Source organism: Eublepharis macularius, chromosome 10 (assembly GCF_028583425.1).
Source record: "Eublepharis macularius isolate TG4126 chromosome 10, MPM_Emac_v1.0, whole genome shotgun sequence".
Lineage (NCBI taxonomy): Eukaryota > Metazoa > Chordata > Lepidosauria > Squamata > Eublepharidae > Eublepharis > Eublepharis macularius.
This window is the reverse complement of record NC_072799.1, coordinates 50,937,849-50,963,308: the sequence shown is the minus strand read 5'-3', so window position 1 is coordinate 50,963,308 and position 25,460 is coordinate 50,937,849. Positions and strand designations below refer to the sequence as shown.

General features: G+C 42.6%; 1 protein-coding gene across 1 annotated transcript in view; it reads left to right on the top strand.

Moving 5' to 3' along the window:
* The window catches only part of MAML3 (mastermind like transcriptional coactivator 3), a 378,140-nt gene that overhangs the window by 212,213 nt on the left and 140,467 nt on the right, over window positions 1-25,460 (top strand). Inside the window, exon 2 of the mRNA XM_054989967.1 lies at window positions 6,438-7,937. Coding sequence (XP_054845942.1) covers window positions 6,438-7,937 — 1,500 coding nt within the window. The remainder of the gene's footprint in view (window positions 1-6,437; window positions 7,938-25,460) is intronic.

Below are 25,460 nucleotides of genomic sequence, written 5' to 3'. Positions count from 1 at the left end.
GAGCTGTCTCCTGTTCCACAAACAAATGCCTCTTTTGACAACATATAAACACTGTCTACTCACACGTGTCCGTCCATGTCTTCTGCTCTGGATTAAAGTAAGATACTAGAGGCATCCATTACATTGTTTTTATAATGTTATTCTCTTATCATTGGACATCTTTTGTTCCCAAGGTTCACACACTCATAGAATCTCATGCACTTACATGAAATTTTGTTCTGGTAGTCCTGCCTAAATGTCCGGTTTGAAAGTCGTTTAGTTATTGGTAAAGAAAGCTATGGTCCTATTGGCATGCAGATCAATATCCTCATTCTTTATTGAAGGCATCAAGCAACAAGCTATTGGCTTAATTCATAGATAACATTAAACTACAGTCTGGGTGCTAACCATTGTTTAGAACCCAAATCACGATTTGTGCTTCAGAGTGTAAAACAGACAAACTGTGGTTTTGAGTTAATTGTCTATGTTAATTTTTCAGATTCTGCTTCAAAAGGTTATTGGTGTCTCAGTGGTGCAGCAGTTTCTGGAGATGAGGAAATGACCATAACTGTGGAGTACTAATTCAAACGTGTTAGCATAAAGCCCATTCAAAGAATGATTTACTTCCTAATTCAGAAATCAGACATCAGCTAATCTTCCTTACCTATGGCTTGGTGCAATGAACGAAGTGAGCCATTAGCTCATTGCAGGGAGAGCCAAAGGCAATTGAATGCAACAGAGGATTTCCTTAAATGGAGGACGTGGCAATTTTTGCTGATTCCCTCCTCTCACTGCAAACCCAGACTCCTGTTCCTTGGATCCCCGAGAAGCTGACTGGGATTGAAACCTCACATTTATCTAGGTTTATCGGACAGTGTGGTGTTTTGGGGGACTGTCTGGGGAAACCATCCCCCAGATACCGGACACCTGGCCCCTCCTGCCAGTGGCAGCTCCATTGCCTGGCCAGGCAGCCAGCTGGCTTCCTATGGCTGTGCAGCACTCTTGCCTTCCCAGTGAAGTGGCCAGTCTGGACTGGGGAAGTGGTCAGGCTCATACGGCTGTGCTGCTCCACCCAGGAGTGATCAGCCAACACGAGCACCTGGCTGGCCTCCTGCAGCTGCGCAGTACCATGTGTGAAATTGTGGGAAATTCCCATATTAGGAAGAATAAGTGTTTTTCCATATTGGTACCTCCTAATTTCACCCACAGTTGACTCTAATCGACTGAGTTGAAGGCAGCAATTAGATCTGAAAACATTGTGAACATGATGGTGCTCTCTGTTTTAATGTATTTTAATTTATAGTACATATAATTTAATGTTTATATAGTACATAATTTAATGTTTGTTGTGCTCTGCTAATGTTTTTCTTATGTGCTCCAATTGTAATGGCCTTTGCCCTCATACAGTAAACACTTTCTGACCTCCCCTTTCAAAGTCAAGAAATGAACATAAACTTTGGCATTGAAAGTATCTCAGCATGCTGTATCACAAAAAATACTTACATTCATCTACACCCTAAATTATTGGAGCTCGGACCTATTCAGTGTTGCATTCTATACACTTTTGCTGTCTCTTTTATATTTTTTAGTTTGTTCAAGTGTAGCTGTAATCAAATGCTGTTGGCATATGACATAGGGATCTCAAGTGCCCACCAGTGACAGGCAATTTCCTGGCAGTTTACTTGCTTGTGGAGGTTTCCAGCCACCTGAAGATTGCCCGCCACCAGCAGGCACTCTGAGAACATGTGCAGTGCATGTGCTTCTGGCAGATGCAATGACGTCACTTCTGGAAGTGATGTCATCGTGCTGGCTGCAGGAGTGCTCCTGCATATCATTTGGGGCCAGTTCTCAAAGAATCGGCCCCACGCAGACCACCAGAGCGCTCTCACCACCAACATGACAACATCACTTTTAAAAGTGACTTCCAGTACAATCCTAAGCAATCCTAATCCTTAGACTCCAGTCTAAGCCCTAATATGACATCATGCGTATATCTAGAATTCTGAGCTGTAACAGGCTTTGACTAATTGTTATTGATTGTGAACACAATGTATTCATGGCAAAAAAAGTTGTTCTTTCAGCTTGTATGTTATATAGTACATCACAAATACATAGGAGCCCTGATCACATGTTACAATAAACATGAGTAATTCTCATGCTACATTCAAAGCACATGCAGCTAACTGGGATTGAAACCTCACATTTATCCAGGTACTTGTCCCCAGTTTCATTCATAAATGAATGTGCATTGGCTGTGTCTTACAAACAGATGTATGTGTGTGTATGCCAGCTGTATGTTCACTGTAACTAGCGAACAGGGCTGGGATGTACCTTGTAAACAAAGAACTTTTTCTCCAGCTGTTTTGGGCTCCCAAGGTAAAGAGATATGGAACTGTAATAATGCTGCAGTGATCTAAGACAATGGGAATTTTTTTCGTTCTTTGAGTGTCTGTGACAGAAGCAGGCTATCTTTTTCTTTGTTGAAATTGTTCTAACATTCACTGCTGTTTAATCATTCCATCATGATTGTTCAGAGGAGAGTTTATCATGAGTTACTAATTTCTGATCAACTTAAAATACGGCAACATTCAGGTGATACTAAGGTTTAAGGAACCTGCTGGGTAAGACTAACATTGCTGAAGTGATGGAGCATCAGAGTTTATTATGCACCATCCAGTTGACAAGGGAAGACACAATGAGTATAAACCATGCCTGCAGGATGTGTCACTCCCTTACCATGGGGGGCGGCAGGGAAGAACACCAGTGTGATTGACCTCATTCTGCCTGCATTTCATTGTTACAGAACTTGCCCTGATCAGATTTGGGCTGGACTTTCTGCTTCTCATTTACGTGTAAGGCTGTGCAGTTGTTCATTGCTGTGGAGGGTTGGCTAACGAAATACCTTTAAAAATGGTCTATTGTTTCTGTATATCCTGATAAAAAATGTGACTAGGTTTTGTTTTTGTTTTTTTAAGGAAAGAAGGAAGTACAATCGCAGGGATGTGCTAATTTTTTAAATTTTTATTTACTTATTTATTTATTTTTGCATCTGGTTCACAGTGTCCATAACACTGATAAGCAGAAGTCTGTGTAGTAAAAACACTGCACAGGAAATGACAGAGAGTTATTTGTCTCTGGTATAAGAAGACGAGGCCAAATAATTAAAGCCAAGGAAGTTTTACTTCTGTACTGATTGGGGGGGGGGTATAACAACAACCTGTTAACAAGTTAAAATACAAGACAATATGAATTTGTGATATGCAAACCTAGTTCTACACATTTGACACAATGATGATAGCCTAAAATAGTAGAATTCTAGTCAGTACTTTTTCAGACTGAGTATAGGGGTGGGTCATCATTTTAAAAGCTCCTCCATGTAAAAAGCTACATGTATGTACACACATCAGGGAAATGGATAAACTAAACCAGTCTCCCTAATATGTATCTTTGCTTGATGTGAGTTTAGTGCCATGCAGAATTACTCTACTTTTAGACTGAAGGGACTGTGCATAGGATTGCATTAAAAATTGAGGTGTACCTGCAGTTTAAAATGACATTATCCAGAATTCCACTATCTCAGCCTGTCACCTCATGTTGGGTAATGTGCAGAATGGCTCTTGATCTGCAATACCTTTGATATATCCTCCTTCCTAGTAATTATGTACGGGAAAACTAACAAGCTCAACAATATAGAGAAGAGACAGGGAAGGGCAGTACTCATACTTAGCTTGGCATTTGAGGTACCAACAAGCACCAGAGAAAGAAAGTGAGACACACACAAAAAAACAGGAATCTTATTGCCAGAATATATTCACATATACAGTTGGTAGCCAGCCAGAATTATGTAAGGACATGGCTGGTAACAAGGAATGAGACTGCAGGTTTCCTATTTAAATACCATTATCGGTCATTTCTCTAGTTGGGTTTCTTTGCCCAGCTCCAGTAGGTTCCAACAGAGTTAAGAGAGGCTGGGAAGAAGCAGCTGTAGCATCTCCTTTCCATATTAGAAGAACGTTATACATTCTAGCACTGTTCCTTCAGTAATATTTAGAAGGCTTGTGGGATTCAAGTGGTTCTTAAGCTTTGTCTTGTTTTGTGAATTTTGCTGTCAGCTGAATGATAGCAAGACCAATGAGTTGAGAAAGGAACAGTGATAATAAACTTTATTCAATCCAATAGTTAGGCTGGGGAGGAAATATAATGCCTTAATTCAAAACAGACAGATCTCTGAAAACAAGAATCAGCAAAACCAAGCACTGTCCATGCCGGAGTTGCACTTTGTGATTGTGTTCCTCTGAGTGGCAATTCAGGGAGGCAGCATTTGTTTGTGTTCATGTGTATTACCAGAGGATAACCCATAACGAGAAGGAAATGGAGCCCTTGGAAAATGAAGAAAATAGTAGCATAAAAAAGCAGCTGTTGTATAGTGGTTAAAGTTGTGGTCTAGGATCTGTGAGATCCAGGTTTGAATCCCCACACTTCCATGGAAGCTTGCTGGGTGACCTGCAGCCAATCACACACTTGCAGCCTAACCTCACAGGGTTAGTGTGATGATAAAAAAGAGGAGATGAGTACGACGTAAGCTGCTTTGGGCTCCCATTGGGTAGAAAGAAGGGGATAAATGAAATAAATAATAAGTAAATAAAAATGGTACAAACAATGTTAGTGGTCATAAAATAGTAAAAGTATATCTAAATTTTAAAGTTTTCCATCATTCGATTATTTAATACATTCATTGAAGACATATTCTCTCTATTCTGTTGTTTCTACCTTAAATAAAAGACACTTTTTTAAAAAAAAAGTCCAACATGTAATTTAGACATAGCTTTTGCTGTAGTATCTCTATGTAAAAGCTTTTCTGCTAGAACACACATATTTTGGTCCACATTAAGCCCTGTTGAAAAAATATAGAGGTTCTATTGGTTACTTTTCATAGAGAGAGAAAATATTAATTGAGGGGCTATTTCTGAAATTGGTTTACAAAATGAATTTCATGATTTTTGCCTTTAGTTGGATTAAATACTTCATTAGTAACCAAATTGCTATTCATTTATTGGTGCCTACTGTGGTGGCACGCAAGCGATGGATGGTGCGCAGGATTTTTTTTTTTTTTGCCTTTATATGTGATCAAACAGTATTAAGTGCTTTAAGTTCTGTGTATTATTTGGGAACAATTTATAGTGCAGTCCTTGGCAGAGTTACTTCCATCTAAGCCCACTGATAAGCCTGGAACAACTCTGTATGGGATAACACTGTTAAGCATGTGGATAACTATATCCTGTATTTTTAAAAAATGGGACAGGTGCTTAACTTTAGCTAGAGTGCCTAATGTGCAGGGCTTTTTTTCAGGGGGAACGCGGTGGAACGGAGTTCCGGAACCTTTTGAAAATGGTCACATGGCTGGTGGCCCCGCCCCCTGATCTCCAGACAGAGGGGAGATTAGATTGCCCTCTGTCAGGGCCACCAGCCATGTGACCATTTTCTCCAAGGGCAACCCACTGAGTTCCACCGCCTCTTTTCCCAGAAAAAAAGCCCTGCTAATGTGAATAATCTTTCCAAATATTAGAATCTCTCCGTACTAATGCATCAGAAGGAGGCCGCAGTTGGATTCAGTCTAAACTGAGAACTTTATACTAGCATCATCACTAACATTCTGGAAGAAATGCATCGTACTAATGTCTCACTTAAATCAATGGACCTTAAGTGTGATTGTTTTCCTCTGCATCAGGGACTCTGATAAGCAGGGCTTTTTTTCAGGGGGAACGCAGGGGAATGGAGTTCCAGAACCTCTTGAAAATGGTCACATGGCTGGTGGCCCTGCCCCCTGATCTCCAGACAGAGGGGAGATTAGATTGCCCTCTGTCTGGAGATCAGGGGGCGGGGTCACCAGCCATGTGACCATTTTCTCTGAGGGCAACCCACTAATTTCCACCACCTCTTTTCCCAGAAAAAAAGCCCTGCTGATAAGTAACCTTTCTTCCTACTCATTTTCTACTTAGCCCTGCATCACTGAAAGGAGATCCAGCTGGCATTCTGCTGATGCCAGGGTGGCAGCGTGTAGGTATTACAAGCACCTTAAGGACTCTCGGCACTTAAGAGTTGCATGGCACTGGCATATCTACATCCAGTATTGCTAAGAGGTGAAGCTGTTTTGAAAGAATAATTAGTGCCATGGATACCCTCATTTCTTATCTCTCATTAACATTAGTGATACTAGCTTTGAACATTTTTGAAACACTACAAAATCCTGTTTGACCAGAGATGATTCTGGAACAGGAAAGAAAAGCATGGTGAACATTGGCGCTATCATTCCACCTTGAAGCAAAAAGGAATACTTAACTCCAGCCCTAAACAGGATATATTTAAATAAAGTAATAAATTTAGTTCTTCTTGTATTGTTGTAAAAGGACAAAACCTATGCAAGAGTCTAATTAATGTATTTGTTCTGTTTCTTCAAGCTACAAGAGACGGTGAAGAGGAAGTTGGAAGGTGCACGCTCACCCCTCAATGGCGAACAACAGAATGGTGTGTGTGACAGTAGCTTCTCTCCGACCAGCAAACGAATACGAAAGGATGTTCCTGGGATTGATGGAATTAACAGCTTGCCCAACAACTTGCCTTTGCCTTCGATTTCCCCTCTTCACCAGCTTGACATGAAGTCCTCGTTACCGCTGCAAAATAGTGGAACTCATGCCCCAAGTCTAGATGACTTGGGTAAAAATGTTGGACTTCCGGAGATAAAACTCCCAATAAATGGATGCAGCGAGCTTGAGGATAGTTTTGGCATCCTGCACAACAACAAGGAACTAAAACAAGAGCCATTGGATGATGCTAGCTGCATTGACACTTCTGACACTTCACTTTCAAATCAGAATAAGCTTTTCTCAGACATTAATCTGAATGACCAAGAGTGGCAGGAGTTAATAGACGAGCTGGCTAACACTGTTCCAGAGGATGACATACAAGATTTGTTCAATGAAGACTTTGAAGAAAAGAAAGAACTTGAATTTCCCAGGCCAGCCACTGAGATACAAGAGAGTGCAAGTGTTAAAAGTGATCCATCTCACTCTCCATTTGCCCATGTACCCATAGGGTCTCCCCAGGTAAGGCCTTCTTCTTCAGGTCCTCCATTTTCAAACGTCCCTACAGCTTCTAGCATATCTTCTGTCTCTAGTGCACCCTCTGCTCCAGTCCTTGACAGCTCACCAGCAAACTGCGTTGTTCAGTCGCCGCAGACGCCCAACCAAGCCCATACCCCAAGCCAAACTCAGTCACGATCTGGCAATGGTTATCTCATCAATCCAACAACAGTGACAACAGCGGGCCCGGGGTCAGGTCCAGTGGCAGTATCCAGCACTGATTTGTCTCCAGCTGAGCAGCTTAAACAAATGGCAGCACAGCAGCAACAACGAGCTAAACTCATGCAGCAAAAGCAGCAGCAGCATCCAAATCAAACTTCTAGCTGGTCCCCTGTGGGACCTCCATCTAGTCCCTATGGAGGACCCTTCAGTACAGATAAACCAAATAGCCCAATGATGTATCCCCAAGCCTTTAACAACCAAAACCCTGTTGTGCCTCCTCCGGCAAACAACCCACAAAAGACTGCAATAAATAACTACCTCCCTTCGAACCACATGAACATGATCAGTCAGCAGCCAAATAACCTAGGTACAAACTCCTTGAGCAAACAAACCAATATGCTTTCTTATGGCAACACTAAACCTCTGACTCATTTTAATGCCGATTTGAGTCAAAGAATGACTCCGCCAATGGCCAACCCAAGCAAGAATCCCATGATGCCATACATGCAGCCCCAACAGCCTCAGCAGCTCCAGCAGCCACAAATGTCAGCTCAGATGGCGCATTTGAGCGAAGAGCAGAAACGCATGCTTCTAATGAAGCAGAAAGGAATAATGAACCAGCCTATGGGCTATGGAACTCTTCCCTCCCTTGGTCAGGTAAGTCTGAGCAAAAAACCACAACTCTTCAATGGCTTGTTTTATTTACTTTTTGTTTGCAGGGGGGGAAATCCAGGAGGCACTAAAGCTGTGCTTAAGTTACTCAGGGCTGGTTCAAAAGATGTTGTTGCCTCAAGTGAGATGTCCCTTATCTTCTCTGCACCATTGCTGCCAGGTCCATTTCAACAGTCTTGGATCAGATGCAGCTGCTAATGGTATCTGTCCAGAAGGCAACTGCCATTACTTCCCTCACCACCAGGGCTCATTTCGAGGGGGAATGCACAGGAATGCAGTTCCAGCAGTTCCCCAAAGAGGTCACATGTCAGGTGGCCCCACCCACCTGACTCTCGGCCATTTGGGGCCTGTTTCAGCTTGGATTGGGGCCGAAATGGCCCAGATCGGGCCTCTGCCAGGTGGTGGATCACTCTCCCACTCAGGAGCGGCCCAATCCTGACCATTTTGGGCCCCTTTTTGCCATTTTGGGCCCAATCTTGGCCTGAATGGCCAGGATTGGGTCCAAAACAGCCAGGATAGGTGATGTCAGGGGGTGTGGCACATGCAAATCAGCTATGCTAATGACACACTTCCGGTGATGGCAAGGTGCGTGGCATATGCTAATGAGTTCTGCTAATGAGTTCCTCCAGTTCTTTTTCTGCGAAATGACCCCTGGTCACCACTGATGCGCAGGAGTGAGTAGAGCCACCACAGTGCATCCTCCTCCTGCTCCTCCTCATTGTGTTGCCCAAGCAGAACCAGCCCTGAAGCTACTGCCACTTCTTCCTCCTGTGTTTCTCCTTTTTGGAAAGGGAGAGTTTCTTTACAGTAGCACATGATTTTCAGAGTGATGTTACCCTCTTGATCTTACCTGCTTACGTGTCAGTTCTTTAGCCTTGGGCACGCACAGAATCAGAAATACTGTCAGCTTGGTCTTCACAAGTTGTGGAATTTCCTCACCATTCTTTGTTTCAGTGTGGATTGATTGTATAAAGGTATCCAGCATTCTGTGCTGGCAGGCATATAGAAATAGCAGGACTACCTGTCTCTCCAACATAGTGAAGATGAGGAAGAGTGAAAGCAACATGAGATTGAACGTAGGTTAGGAAATGTGACTCAGCAGTCACAAAATGAAAATTAGCCAGAAAGTCTGGAGATTAAATAGTGAATATTTTATGGTGAGTTCTGGAAGTGTTTGTTACCCTTTGACAGACCCAAATAAAAGACCAAAATAACCTGTATCTGACGTAAAAGTACAAAACGGTTTGGTACATCTTCTGATACGGTAACTGCGTTCTGTGTTCAGGATGTGTGATTTACCACATGCTGGAACTGTTATTTGTTGTTTCTGAGAGATCCATGCCTACACAAATGCTTCTTCAGAAAAAGATTTCAGATCATCCAGAATATCTATAAGTTCTTAATTAAATGGGAGATGTTTGGAGTGACTTGCAGTTGCCACTTGGAAGTTCTTATTCATATAAAAAAATCAGCAGCTATAATGCAGTTTTGTCACACAGTAGAGCAATTTGCCCATTGATATACGTTTGCATAAGTTGACTAGTCTTGTTTTTAGGTCAAGTCTTTAGACATGATTTATCCCCTTGATTTGAATTTTGACTTGTGTGAAATTTAATTTCTTTCTTTGTTCACCTGAGAGACTAAGGTTGATGTGGATTTTCAAGCAGCAGCATATTTGCCCAAATTCAGAAAACTGATTTGTCCACAAGTGGTCAGCCTATCAACGGGTTTGTTTGTGGTTATGATGAAAGAAAGCTGTCTTTGACGTCATTGTTTTTTTCTTTTGAGGAAATTCAGGTTTTTGAGAGTTTTGATTTTGGAAGAGTGGGAACCTGTTATAGAGAGGCTTATAGAATGACCTGTTGTTAATTTGAACACAAACACTTTTTGCCAAACCAGTTGCTTCCAGAGCAATAAATACTACTCTTGAGCATGTTGTGAGGTAAATTTTCTAAGCCATAGCTAATGCAATATATTTCCCAGTTGTTGTGTACTTTGCCAGTAAAGGGCACCTTCTGCTATTTTGCTGTTGGTTGTTGCAATGAATTTTTTTTATAAATTAATTTTATTAAAAATTACCAGGAAAGAATTAGGCTCTGTTCATGATAAACTCCAAGAAAATAGAATTCAATGACTGATGACTGTAGAATAGTGGATTATGAAGCTACTGCAGCTACGCAGCCTTTTTGTGTAGGGTAGGAAGGGAAGGAGACATATATAACAATGGCTGAAGGACACTATGTGAGGGGGCAATGCTAAACTAGACCATATGTTGGGTCCTCAACCTTGCTGAGCCTGAGGATACTTTTTGGATCTTAGGTAGTGGGTACCAACACAAAATGACTGCCATGGAGATTGGAGACAAAGACAAAATGTTGGGAGTTTCCATACCAAGTGTTTTCCTGCGATGGAAGCAGCTGATTCTGAGTCAGTATTTCCTGAAGACCAAAACGTGATACCTCTTGGACTCTTCCGAAGCACCTCTGTTGCGGTGAGGTGGAGGGAAGCCACAACTGGCTCTTTGTTTTGGAAAAGCAGGGAAGTGGATGCCAAAAACACATTGGCAGGCATTATGTTGGTAGGGTTGCTAACATGAGGCTGGTGACCAGTGACAGATTCACTGGTGGAGGGCCCCTCCTCACCTGCAATACAAGGACATCATCACTTTGCTGGCAATGCTCTAACATTTAACCAAAACTCTATCATTGAACCAAATGCAAGTCATGTCACCATTGCTTAGTAGGTGGGTGGGTGGGAAGTGAGAGGTTTTCTGCCGAAATGGGAGACCTGGCACCCCTGCATTAAATAATTGTTAACTTACTAATAATAGTGAAAACAAGTAGGCCATTTTCACATGGCTAAAACCTCTGAGAAATTACCCAAAACTCACAGCACGAAGGCATCTTCATAGCATGATTTCCCATTTAATGGCGTGATTTCTGATGTCATCGCACCATTAAAGAAGAAATTGCTCTATGAAGATGCCATCATACCACGAGTTTTGCGTGATTTCCCAGAGGCATTAACAACCCTGTGAAAACAGTCCTAATTAAGTCACACTTGTGGGTGGAAGCCATCATCACACTTTGGATCTTCCATCCTCACTTCAGTTGCTGCCTGAGCATGTACTAAACTTCATCCACACGCCACAGGCTGGGTAGGACTTGGCCTTTCAAGCAAATTCCAGGTCTACTTCCTGAATTTTTAGCTTTCATCGAAAAAGTAAATAAGATAAAAGGAAAAGAATGCATGCAATAGTCTACCAGTTCTTGGCAAAGTAAATTTGCTTCTGCTTTCCACATACTGCTTAATGAAAACAAAACATTATTAATATTTAATAGCATTTAATTTCTTTTAATACCTTAGGCTAGGCCACAGTCATGTCACAAATCACCTTAAAAATCATTATTGACTGGGTGAAACACTGCTCCAGGAGGGGCGGCGCACCCATAGGGTTGCCAACTCCAAGTTGAGAAATTCCTGGAGATTTGGAAGTGGAGCCTGGGGAGCCCAAAGTCTAGGAAGAGGAAAGACCTCAGTCACGTCTAATGCCTCAGAGACATATATAGTGCCTTAGAGCCTCCCGAGCAGCCACTTTCTCCGGGGGAACTGGCTCCTCTCGTCCGGGAATCAGTTGTAATTCTGAGAGATTGCCAGGCCCCACCTGGAGGTTGTCAACTACATCCACAGGCTCCAACCCAGCTATAGCACCACACCTCTGTTTCTGGATGTCCTGCATCCACATGGACCCTCACACATTCCTCCTAGAGCTGCCAGGCTAAGCCTCTCAACCAGCGCAAGACTGGGAGGTAGAAACATGGGGGAGGAGTTGTCAGTGACATAGCGTTGCCATCCCCCCGCTCGGGACAGGGGATCCCCTGATCCCACCCTCCCCCCTGCACCTACTTACCTGGCCGGCGGGGGTGCACTCCCTGGGGCACCCCCTCCCCGGGTGGTGTGGCGTGCCCCTGGGTGCGGAGCGCGCTCCCGTGCCGTGAAAGCGGGCGGTGGCGGCGGCAGAGAGAAAGCAGGCGGTGGTTGCAAGAGCACACCGCTCTCACCGCTGCCGCTGCAGCCGCTGCCCCTGTGCAGCCAGCGCCAGCAGGGACATGGGGTGCGTTGGTGGCGGCGGCGAGAGAGCTGTGGTGGCCACAGCCTGCTCTCTCTCTCACTGCTGCCACCGTACCCCTTGTCCCTGCCGGTGCCAGCTGCACAGGGGCGGCCACGGCCACGGCGAAAGAGCAGGCCGTGGCAACCGCAGCTTGCTCTCTTGCCGCAGCCGCCGCTGCCCCTGTGCTGCCCACACTGGCAGGGACAAGGGGCACGGCGGCAGCAGCGAGAGAGAGAGAGAGAGAGAGAGCTGCCCGCTCTCTGTGCCCTCCTTGGCACATGTGACATTGTCACACGGGGTGCCTTTGACCCTGCATGATGACGTCACTCCTGGAAGCAACATCATCACGCATGCAAGGAGTGCATGCACGCTTTCTGCGTGCACGCTTTCTGCGTGCACGGTCACAACAAGAGCACCGACAGGGTAGGAGCCAGCATCCCAGTCTCCCGCTGGGAGACTTGAAGCACCTGGCAACCGTACAGTGACAGCATGATGTCACTTCTGGGAAAACCTAGAAGTGACATCACATCTCGGTGGAAACTGCCAGGAACTGTATGGTAAAACTATAGTTTTTGTTGATTCCTAGAAAGGACTGGCATCACTTCCAGCTTCCCCCTGGAAGTGACATCAGTCCTCTCTAGGAATTACTGGAAACTCTGTGGTTTTACCATTATGTTCCCAGCATTGCCTATATAGATGTGATGTCACTTTTGGGGTGTCCCAGAAGTAACATCACACCATAAGTCCAATGGCCATTTAAAGAAATTATTTAATGTATTGTCGAAGGCTTTCACGGCCGGAGAACGATGGTTGTTGTGGGTTTTCCGGGCTGTATTGCCGTGGTCTTGGCATTGTAGTTCCTGACGTTTCGCCAGCAGCTGTGGCTGGCATCTTCAGAGATGTAGCACCAAAAGACAGAGATCTCTCAGTGTCACAGTGTGGAAAAGTTGTAGGTCATTTGATGCCAGCCACAGCTGCTGGCGAAACGTCAGGAACTACAATGCCAAGACCACGGCAATACAGCCCGGAAAACCCACAACAACCAAATTATTTAATGTTTTAATTTTAAGGGGAATAGGGGGATCATAACCCTAACTCATCTGTACTCTTAGGTCCTCTTACCACATTTCTGGCCGTGAGCCCATCAGCAGGGACAGTTTGATAATGCAATTCACCCTTTCAGAGGCCACTAGTATGAAATGTTGCATGAAGTTGTTGCATGAAGTTGCTTCTTTTGCTTTATCTGTGAGATGTTGACTTAAATATTGCATGTGGCATCCTGTGTTGTGTGATCTCACTGCTTCATTCTCCTCCCCTCTTCTTAAGTATATATTTTTAAAAGGGCAGGCTTCATGTTCCTGATAGGTTAAAGGTGTTGTCATTAAAAAGCCCTTGATTTCATGATAACATAAAACCTTGATGCTGGGTCCAGAAAGAAGTCATCCCTGTACTTCATAAACACCCATCTCTCTTTCAGTTCACCTTCAGATGACCTGAACAGAAATAGGAGCCTAATGTTTCCATGCTGAAAGGTCTTTCCGGTCCCAGTAGGCCAATTTAGGAAGCATAGAGAGAAAAGACTGACTTAGGTGGGAAAGGTAAAACAGTAGCCTTCCATCTGGAATGTATTTCCCCTTCTTTCTCTTGCTATTTTCCTGAAAAATGTTTGTTGATTGACCTCCCTGTGCAGCCAGGAATAATTGTTTGCCACAATGATGGGAAAAGATTTCTGATAACATACAACCAAAGTCACAAAAGTATTGTCCCTCCCCTTCCATCTTCTTTTCCCCACCTCTGGAAACAAAGGGAAGTGAGGATAGCTAGTGCTTCTTATCTTTTCTGTGCTTACTGAAACAGATAATAGAAATACTCCTTTCTTCTTTTGAAACTGACTCCAAAATGGGGACATATCACTGCATGTTTAGTACCTTTATTTTGTGTTCTGCAACACTGTACATTTTTATAACCTGTATTTGCACAATAAGCTTGTAAGTGTGTGTTATGCTAGGGCAGCAGGGTGTACAAAAAGTATTATTTCTGCAGAGCAAAGGGAGAGAGCCAGCTATAGGTCTTGTAAAAATTAGTACCGAGAGAATGAGATAAAGCAACAGCAACTATGATGAAATACTTCAGGAATTAGCCTTATTTGCTGTCTAATGTGACAACTGCACATGAGTTCCAGGCTCATGCACTTGGTGTTCATCATGGCTGTTCTGTTTATTTCCAATCAGACTGTTTAAATGTGTGCCCCACTTGCAGCATGGGGCGCCTGCAACGTTTTGTATGCTGTGTTAGCTACAGGAACATCCTGCAGAGAGAGCAGTAGCACATGACCTTCATGTTAACATGTCAGTAAGTAGTTAGTGCTCTGGCTTGTTTTCCAGGCTTTGATGAGCTTCATTAATTATACTTAAAAAAGAAAGGTATGTGGCTGGAGAGGAACCCATTTAGCTCAACATGAATAGGAGTAATTGGACAGTTGGCAGAGTGTTAAATTGGTGGTCTATTGAGAGAAACTAGCAAATCGACATTATTCCTGCATGCATAAAAGCCGGTAACATTTCTCTAATCTTCTGTTGCATATTGTTGCGGTGGAGTGCGATGGTCAAGACTCTCTTCTCAACAGAAAGCCTACTCTTTTATTTGCATTGGCAGCCTCTTACCACTGATGCTGTAAGGAACATAATCCACAGAGAATACAGGCGCTTACTCTCTTGAGTGCTACATTTTATGCTAATCCTAAACAAGTCTCACGTCTGTATATCAGTCTCAAAAGATGTGCTGGGTAGCAAAGATTCAAGGTCCTCACATTGCTTAAATCTCAGGAAAATCCTGCTTAGGTAAAATTTATCTTAAGCATTGTTAATGTATAGATCAGGTGCTGCCTTTTGCTCTCATCCTACAAAGCAACTGTGTTACTTGTTTAGTTTCTGAAATGAACGTGGTTGCGCTATTGCTGGTTTCTGTGTTTCCAGTGTGTGGACAAAGAGCAGGCACCATCAAAACACCTCTTCCCAGAGAAGGTGCTGTACCCTAAGCCCAACTATAAAGTTAAGCTTTGTGCCTGCCTGCATTTCATAAGAGGATACTGATAAGATCAGTTTGTATCATCATGGCCTGAAAAAAAACCTGCTTTCCACCCTTCTATCTTGTTTAAATTTTCTAACATCCAGCCTGACGAAAAGTTCTGGTGAGCCCCAAAGCTTGTCCATGTTTTGTGTTAGTTTGGTTAGTCCTAATAAAAGGCATTACATAGATTTTGTTCTTGGTTTTCGATTTTGCATGGACCAATATGGCTGTTGACAAGCTTTTACTGGGTAGACGAGCATGAATGCTCTGAACTCTGCATGTTATGACCAAATCATGGTGTATCTTCTTTATTATATTTTATTCCTCTCCTTTTCCTCCAAGGAGCTCTAATTGGCATACATATCTTCCTCCTTGTCATCATAAATACCTTGTTAGGCTGATGGAGAATGATTCACCTAAGAATGAGTTTAGCTGGTTCTAAAGTGCTCTATCCACTACATTGAACTGTAGAATCAGTTATCATTAACTTAACACTGCAATCATCCCATTGGAATAAACTACCTCAACTGCCTGCCAGTTAACTGATCATAGACAGGCATCTCTTGCAGTGTACACAGCTCCGAACGTGGCGTTTGCAGTTGTCCTAGTGCTGAACTGCAGTGCATCTCCATCAGTTTTCCTGTTGGAGGCATTCTGTGTGTATGTGTGTGTGCACGCACATTCACTTTCAAGACTTTCTTATTTTCTTCGGTGTCTTCTGTTTAATACATAACCACAAGACCAATCTTGTATTTCATTTCACTGGAGTTTTGACCCACAATATTTGGGTAGTAAACATAGTGTTTATGCATTGCCTGCAAAAACATGCTTCCTCCTCTGGGAATTGTTCAGCTTTTTATTTCTTTTTCTCTATAGTAGTGGTTGGTTTGTGCTCCTGCACCCATAAAGTCCCCAATGAATTTGATGTAGCGTGTCCCACAAAGGTAGGAGGGGGATAAATTTTGCTAGATATAGTTTCAATTGGGAAAAAATAGCAAGGATCATATAGTGAATGGGTACAATATAGCAAATTCAGCATTTAAATTTAAAAAATAATAGAAGAGCAGCACAGATATTAGTAACAAGATCTGTTGGAAAATTCTGTCCAAATAATTTGCAGGTGGTAAATCACTTTTACGAGTTATCTGTACACGCTTTTGCTAGGGTTTTTTTGGGAGGGGTGCACTGTACAAATTGTATAACCTTACACAAACTGTAACAAAATGTTTCTCTGGACTCACTTCTAGAAGGAAGAACGTGGGTGGAGATGCACTTCCACTCTAGACATAAAGAAGACAGTAGGAAGGCATTTTGTCAGCACTCTTCCTGTGCCAGAAATCCAGAGGAGTATTGTTTCTCCTATTTTGTTTGTTTGTCAGGTTCTTCATTCTTGAGACATAGGACAGAGCTACAAAACAAGAACTATTGTAACAGTGATTTGTGTAAGAACAGCCTTATTCACATTAACAGTGTTTGCATTTGGAGCAGTCTGATTTGTGTATTCAGTCTAGAAAAGAAACATCGTTGTTGTCTATAAATGCTAATTTTTTGTGTCTTATTGAAAGTTAGAGTATTTTTAATCCTAAAATAACCGCAAGAAAGATTCTGGTTAGAAGTTATGGGTATGGTAAAATGTTTGATTTCTTCAATATAAATGTGTAATTGTAGAAGAAAAATGGTTGCAGCAGAGGAGATCTTGTGTGCCTAAGAGAAAATCAAACATTTGGAATAGAGAAAGCTGTCAGGAGTCAGTGAGTATGAGAAGTAGAAGAGAGGCAAGAGCAAGACAGAATTCTCTGTGGGTGAAGAGAAATACAATAAAACTGTGGCTCTACCCCCATGTGGTTACAGAGATGCTGCCACTATAAAGACTACAGAAAATTCACCTGCCTTGTTTGAAATGAGAGGCATGTAGGAGAGTAGGAGAAATAACCAAAATCCCCCCGAGAGTCACTTTTGTAGTGTTTTGTTTTACATTCTCAGATATTTGCAGTTGATTTATTATCTTTGTATGTTTGGGTAAGGAATGGAAATTTATTCATATAGGTATTTTCCAAAATGTAACTGATGCTCTTCTTTTTAGCTGACAAATTCATTAATTTTACTCTATATTTTGTTTCACCCCTGGCCTCAAATATGCGTAGATATTAGCATTCAAGTGGATTTCTATGACTTTGTTTTTGTTGGCATTTATGATTTTTTGTCCATTATTTAGCAATTTCTTAGTGTTGGTATTGTGTGTTTTAAAGGAGGATGCAAATCTTTTAAATAAATGCATTCTGAAAAGACAGGAGGGAAGTGCTCAAAACTTGCTTCAGTACCTTCAAACAGATGGTAGGCATGACCAAGAATATTAAAGAGTTTGGTCAAAGGTCCAGCTTTGGTCAGTTTGGTCAAAGGTCCAGCTTTGGTCAGTTTGGTCAAAGGTCCAGCTTTGGTCAGTTTGGTCAAAGGTCCAGCTTTGGTCCACATTGGCCAGCCAGATGCCTGTAGGAAGTTCACAAGGAAGCATGAAGGCAGCGGTCTTTCTGTGATGTTTATCCCCGACTGCTGTTATTTAGAGGTTTACAGACTCTTGAAAAAGGAGATTCCATTTAGTTCTTGATAGAACTAAATTCTTTTATTTTGTCTTATCCATTTAAAGGGCTATCTAAGCTAATGACCATCCCCATCCTGCTACAACTAATTTCATAAGTTAATCATGCAGAGGAGTTAGCCGTGCTAGTCTGTGGTAGCAAAATCAAAAAGAGTCCAGTAGCACCTTTAAGACTAACCAATTTTATTGTAGCATAAGCTTTCGAGAATCAAGTTCTCTTCGTCAGATGCCTGATACAGAGACTGGTCAAATACAGAAGAGGAGGAGAGAGAAGAGGCAATTAGGGGGAGGGAGCAATCAAAACATTCCTTTGCTAGTATATGTAAACATCTCCTTTTAGTGTGTGTATCAGTTGGCTTCAAAGCAGTTTGCCCTGTTAGTTTGTAGCAGCCAAACAGCTAGACCATCCAATTCCATTTATCTCATTACCACAGGTAACAGATTTCCTTTACAGAGGTGGGGTCTGGGGGAGCTCAGTGGCACCTGGCGTGGGCTTTTGGGAACCACAGATCTCTTTGTCAGATGCATCTGGCAGGGAGAGCTGTGGTTATCGGAGGCTCATACTGCATTGGAATTGGATGGTCTAGCTGTTTGGCTGCTACAAACTAACAGGGCAAACTCCCTTGAAGCCAACTGATACACACACTAAAAGGAGATGTTTACATATACTAGCAAAGGAATTTTTTTTTAATTGCACCCTCCCCCTTCCTCCCCCTAATTGCCTCTTCTCTCTCCTCCTCTTCTGTATTTGACCAGTCTCTGTATCAGGCATCTGACGAAGAGAACTTGATTCCCGAAAGCTTATGCTACAATAAAATTGGTTAGTCTTAAAGGTGCTACTGGACTCTTTTTGATTTTGATAAGTTAATCATGTTCATAATGCACTGTGTGAAGAACTTCACTGCCAATCAATTTCATTGGGCGGCCCTCAGTTCTAGTATCATGAACTGTGTTGTGTTCCAAGGTTACAAGGACATCAGGAGATGGCAGGATTATAATAATGGGTTTTCCTAGATTTTGAATAGGGCATAGATGTGTGTGAAGGATATGAAGGATATAGATCAACCCTGTAGTTCAATATGAGGTCAGGCTTGCTCATAAACAGGAAGATCGAGATCATTCCGAAGTAATTAAGTGGGTATGGTTAGCATTCATCTCAGGAGAACAGTATGTGCCCAAACAGTATAGGTCCAAATATTCACCATTCAGGTGAATAAAGAGAGTGGTGGCTGAACAGTTTCAGGATCTGGCTTCGGGTTTGGCTTTGCCACTAGGATAGCCTGAGCAGCTCAAGGTTTACCACCTCTGGGTTAGGAAATCCCTGGAGATTTGGGGTAGAGCCTGGGAAGGATGTGGTTTAGGAAGGTGAGAGACTCAGCAGGGTCTGATGCCAGAGAGTCCACCCTCCAAAGCAGCCATTTTCTCCAGGGAAACTGATCTCTGTTGACTGCAGATCAGTGGTAATTCTGGGATCTTCAGGCCCTGCCTGGAGTTTGGCAGCCCTAACTCTGGTGGATAATCTACACCTAATGGTTGTGCGTCATTTCTGGTTCTACTCATTCTTGTTGCTTCTCTGAACATGGCAAACCCTTCTGTAATGTTGCGACAACCTTGACTCCCTGTGTGTGTTATGTGCCATCAAGTCGCCTCTGACCTATGGTGACCCTATGAATGAAAGACCTCCAAAATGTCCTATCATTAACAGACTTGACTCCCTAGTAGATATTAAAGAAACCGTACTGGAGTGGTTTCTGTATGAAAGCTATTTGGACCAATCATCTGTGAATGGCTGTGCCACTTTATACTTCTTATGAGGTGTTTTAGCAATAAGTAAGGATTGAACTAAAGCATTTCCACCACTCACATTTAGCATAAAACAAAGGAAGGAATGTGAGGCTTCTGCTGCAAGTAACATGCAAGGAAGTTCACATATGAATAATTTGAGGCTAGAAGAGGGGACTTCAAAAAAAATGGAGCTGGCCTTGTTACACTGACCAAGTAATATTAAACAACTTTTAGTATTTAATGTTATAAAAGTGCCAAGTGCAAAATTGTGCAATAAATACATCAATTGATAAATAAATACATGCAATAAATACTGTGTACAAAATCTGTCATCCACAATATTGTCAGTTTTTTAGCTCAAATGAGCAATGTCCACTATGTAAGGACCGGAGTGCTTGAAGACGCGTCAGGAACAGATTGCAATGATAAATAGTCCACAATCCGAGAATGGAACCACATAACCAAATTGCATATTGCCGACGGGCTTGTGCGTGCAATTCTCAATTCCCGTTTCGTTCTATAACTTCTTCCTGGGCAATATTACACTAGACTTGGTGAGTTAAGGTTCCGTCATGGAAGAGGGGCGTTGTGAGGCTCTGGGGCCGGGTCGAGGCTTCTCTGTTTTTTTGGGCTTGTGTCCTGCGACGCGGGATGTGGGGAACAGGAGACGTGAAGTGAATGAACGTCAGGACCGGATGTTCATTCACTTCACGTCTCCTGTTCCCCACATCCCGCGTCGCAGGACACAAGCCCAAAAAAACAGAGAAGCCTCGACCCGGCCCCAGAGCCTCACAACGCCCCTCTTCCATGACGGAACCTTAACTCACCAAGTCTAGTGTAATATTGCCCAGGAAGAAGTTATAGAACGAAACGGGAATTGAGAATTGCACGCACAAGCCCGTCGGCAATATGCAATTTGGTTATGTGGTTCCATTCTCGGATTGTGGACTATTTATCATTGCAATCTGTTCCTGACGCGTCTTCAAGCACTCCGGTCCTTACATAGTGGACATTGCTCATTTGAGCTAAAAAACTGACAATATTGTGGATGACAGATTTTGTACACAGTATTTATTGCATGTATTTATTTATCAATTGATGTATTTATTGCACAATTTTGCACTTGGCACTTTTATAACATTAAATACTAAAAGTTGTTTATAATAGAGTATGGATTCCCTGGTTGTGTGTTAGCAAGTTGTACCTCTTTACCGGTGGAACTCCCTGGTTGTTTCAAGTAATATTAAAGGCTATGGTTGTCCACATAAATCCATTGTGAGATTAAACATTCTATAAGTTTTATTTTTTAAAAGGAAACACACATTATATGCGTGTGTGTATATATACGTATACATAAATACATACCTACATACATATACACACACACATATATATCCAGAGGAGTTAGCCGTGTTAGTCTGTAGTAGCAAAATAGTAAAGAGTCCAGTAGCACCTTTAAGACTAACCACTTCATTGTATCATAAGCTTTCGAGAACCACAGCTCTCTTCATCAGATGTATCTGACAAAGTGATACATCTGATGAAGAGAGCTATGGTTCTCGAAAGCTTATGCTACAATAAAGTGGTTAGTCTTAAAGGTACTACTGGACTCTTTACTAATTCACATATTATATATGTAACAGTGGGAGGAAGGAAGGGCTCTGGAAGTGATCTTTAGCGTGAGAACAGTGGTGGTTCCAGCACACGAGACTGTCCCCATTTTAACCTGATTAAGGGACAGAACAAGGGATGGTCTGGTGGTGGATTTTGATGAGCCATCTTGTCAGTTTGGCAAGTCATGAGTGGAGCCTGGCAGATCAGGCTGTGTGATCGATATTTGACAATTATCCCTACCCCAGCTCAGAATACCTATTTTATACATGCTAAGCCCAAGGCAAAAATACTAAGTGGGCCAGGAAATACTTGACAGTTGGGAATCTGCCATAAAACAGCTGTACCTTACACTATATGGCTGTTAATATGGCTGTTAACTGAAAACATTTACTTTCATGGTTTTTTATTAAGGCCTTTTCAGCATAAGGGGTGTCCTACGTTTTTGTGTATTGCTTGTCTGGCAAACTAAGTAGATAGACTTGTACTGCCTGTGCTTGAAACGCACCCCTCAAATAATCAGTAAAGGGATGATAAAAACAATGCACAAAAAGTCACCATGGGTAGGCCTGAATTCCTCCTTGTCTGCTGCTTCCTGTGGGTGGAGGCTTTGCAGGACTCAGTTTTCTATGGATTCCTTTTTGTTGTATCAAGCATGCTGCTCTCCTTTCCTGTTTACGTGCTAATCGGAGATCTGGCTGTGCCTTAGCTGTGAACAGGGGCTGGGCAGTGCCAGAGAGTCTATAGCAAACACTGACAGCTAGCTTGCAGAATGTGGAGAGAGCCTTGGAAGAGGGGCAGTGGGCTAGAGAAGACCTTTGAGGGTCTTGGAAGTGTGAGCACTGACACATCGTGAATTGTTTTTGAAAGCTTGATCATCCTGAGAATGCAGCTAAGATGATGACAGTTAACTAAAGGAAAGTGAACTATGGATCAAATCACGTATCTGGTAACCCAAATATCCCTAGAAGGATTAGGGCACTGTTGTCATGGCCACTGATGAGAAATTCCTGTACACCTTTACATCAGTTGTTTATGATGGGTCAGTGAGGCATCTGGGACACATCTACTTTGAAAGAAGCAGTTGTCTCACTCCATGCTTCCTAGAAACTGATGAAATAGGAATAGGTATTAGGTAGCATAGCACTGATGGTTACAGTGTTGGAAATTATAGAGGGGGAGAGGTGCTGAATGATTTCGGAGTAAAAATCCAATAAATCGTACTTTAGTGTATATCCCTGATAGATTTCGCCACCTGTAAGAAGGCAAGAAAAGGTGTCTGCCTGCTTCACTCCTGCTACCTGAAGTCACTGTCACATGCATAGCACACTTCCATTCCTGCTTCATTTTGGGAGGCCCATTTAGAGGACCCCTCTTTTTGCAGCCCCACAGTAGGCCATTGGTTGCAGGGGTACCTGAAGTGACTAATGTCGAAAATATAGAGTAGTGTAGTGGCTAAGAGCAGCAGGACTCTAATCTGAAGAACTGGTTTTTGTTCCCTACTGCTCTGCTTGAAGCCAGCTGGATGACCCTGAATCAGTCACAACTCTTTCAGAGTTCTCTCAGCCCCACCCACCTCATGGGGTGATTCTTGTGATGATAATAATAACAAACTTTGTAAAGTGCTCTGAGTGGGTGTTAAGTTGTCCTGAAGGGCAGTATATAAATCGAATGTTGTGGTTCTCGTAATGACCCCAGAGGTGCTGGGCTTTTATTGTAAAACCCGTGCTCACTCTGGAAAAGGGAGTGGAAGTACAATTGGGCTCCTTAACAAACAGCCAGTATGGTGTGGTGGTCCAAGTATCTGAGCAGGATTCTGAATCCTCCCGCTCTGCAATGAAACTCACTGTCACTTCCTCACATTTCCTAACCTAATTCACAAGGTTATTGTGAAGATAAAATGGGCAGCGGCAAGGGGAGGATCATGTACCGTCTTTCGAGCTCCTTGTATGAAGGGTGGGATTAAAATGTCTGCAAAAATAGATCAGACAAGGACTGGTTTACTATTTAAGCTGGGGATCCTGCCTACATCCCACATACAAATTAATATGTGATATAGTCATTATGTGCATACATTTGTATGCATAGGCCCACTTTACATTATCTGTCCCCCTTTTCTCCAGTAGAATAATGAAAATCAGACCAAGATTAGAAATGGATGTGTGCATGTAGCACTGTGTGATGTACATTTCACTGTCATTTTTAATTTCACCCATTGAAGGGCAGAACTCTGTTTAGGGCTGCTCTGCGTGTCATCTTCACATTAATTTTTACAGGCTAGCTCTGTGCATGGCATGGGCTCTGGTTTTCAGTCAGGGTCTTGAAACTACAACCATACATGAGCATGCTCAGTTCCCACACCATATATGTTGTCTTAAATCTTACCATCTGTGTTGCACATATGTTCGAGGCAGCCATGTAGTCCTGTCATTCTGTAGCCCTGTATTTCAAAGGCCTGCTTTTGAAGCATCTGAGGCAACCGTGATCTTGCTCCTTGGATCAAAAAGCTGTAGTGTAGGCACTACTGTAAGCCCCTATCAGACTCCTGTGGGCTGTCCTTTTGATCTCTGGTGGTATCCCTGTCTCCTTTTCTTAGGTGAGATTTACCAAGGTACCGTTCACACTTACGGTTTAAACCACCATTTATGAACATTCACCTCGATCGCAATGGCTTTGGCATGGCAGTCCCACGTTTCACACTGTCTGAGGCAGTTTTGATTTGGCATCTTGTTTTTCATTTTAGACAGGTCTTGAAGCCTCATTGCAGTTTTGGGCTTTTGGGGCTTTACAATTCACATCACACTTTTTTAAAAAAAACTTTGAGCAGGTGTAGTAACATTGCAGTGTTGGAACTCAGGGAACATCTGATTGGGCTGCCCGCTGCCCATTGGAGAGGCAATTGGTGGCAGAGTTCTGTGGGAAAACATGTACTTCTCATGCTTGCTCCACTCTCATTTTTTTTAAAAAGCCAAGCCAAGAAAGGGTTAAAATGCTGCTGCGTCATTCCCTCCCAACAGCCTCCCTGCCTCTTTGTTTTGCAAAGGGCGGTGCAAAACACTTGGGTTTTGTTTTGGTTTTTTTTTTAAACTCTGGCATTAGCAGAAGACACCAGGAGGGAAGGAAAAGCAGCCATTTTACCCTTACCTGGCTTTTAAAACCAGGAGAAATGAGGAGGAAAGTTACAACACTTTCCTAGCTTTGAAAAAAAAAGAGTATGCTCATACCACTGAGGGAGGAAGGGGAAAGCAGCCATTTAACCTTTTCCTGGCTTTTAAAGCCAGGAGGGAATAAGCAGCAAAGTTAGGAATTGTTCCTGCCTTTGAAAAAAAAAAGAGAGAGAGCGCTTGCAACTCAGGAGGAAGGAAGCCAATGGAGAAGCAGCCTTATGTGTGAATATGTGGATTGTGGGTGAAATGTGCTCTTCATTAAAGCAATAATTTCCCAGAAGAATTTATGGCTCAACTCTGCAGTAACTTAACAGTGCCTTCTTAAGCTGAATTGTATCCTTGGCTTCAATGGACATAGAAGAGGGTAACTGTGCTTAGGTAGTTACAAGTCTCATCAACTTCAGTGGGACTGAGGGCAGCTGACCTTCCGAGGCCTGGCATCTGTCCCTAGGAGTGCTCTTATGAGAACGCTATGTATTTTAGTTCCGCTTTGAGGAATGCAAATTTGTTTTCTTGGTCTGTAATGGAAATTACTTCTTTCAAAAGAAGATGATCTAAAAGGTCAATTTTTTTCTCTGTGACATTATACTGCGTACAGCCACGAGGGGAAACTTCCTTGAAAAAATCTGCATTCATAATTAATTTTTATATACAGATTTGCCTGAAGTGGAAAAACCAGCTCCTGAGACTGTTGTATATTCTTCTGGGAATTTTAGCTGTATGTTCTATCAGATAGACTATTTTTCTCATTAGGCAGCTGCTTACTGCTATAACGATTATAGTTAGTTTATATTTAATTTATTACATCCTAGTTTCTCTCCTCCCCCTGCCTTATTTTTTCCTGTCTCTTTTCTTCAGTAGTTTTCTCAAGATTGCATTTCTGTTACATCAAAGTATGTTTGCACATGCTGAATCCAATTTTGCATGAAGCAGTTACTTTCTGAACAGTTTGCATGCCGCAGTAGGATTGCCAGCTCCAAGTTGGAAAATTCCTGAAAATTTGGGGGTGGGGTGGGGCCTAGAGAGGGTGGGGTTTGGAGGGACCTCAGTGGGATGTAATGGCATAGAGTTCACCATCCAAACAGTCATTTTCTCCAGGGGAACTATCTTTGTGGCCTGGAGGTTAGTTGTAATTCTGGGAGATTTCCAGCTACTACCTGGAGTTTGGC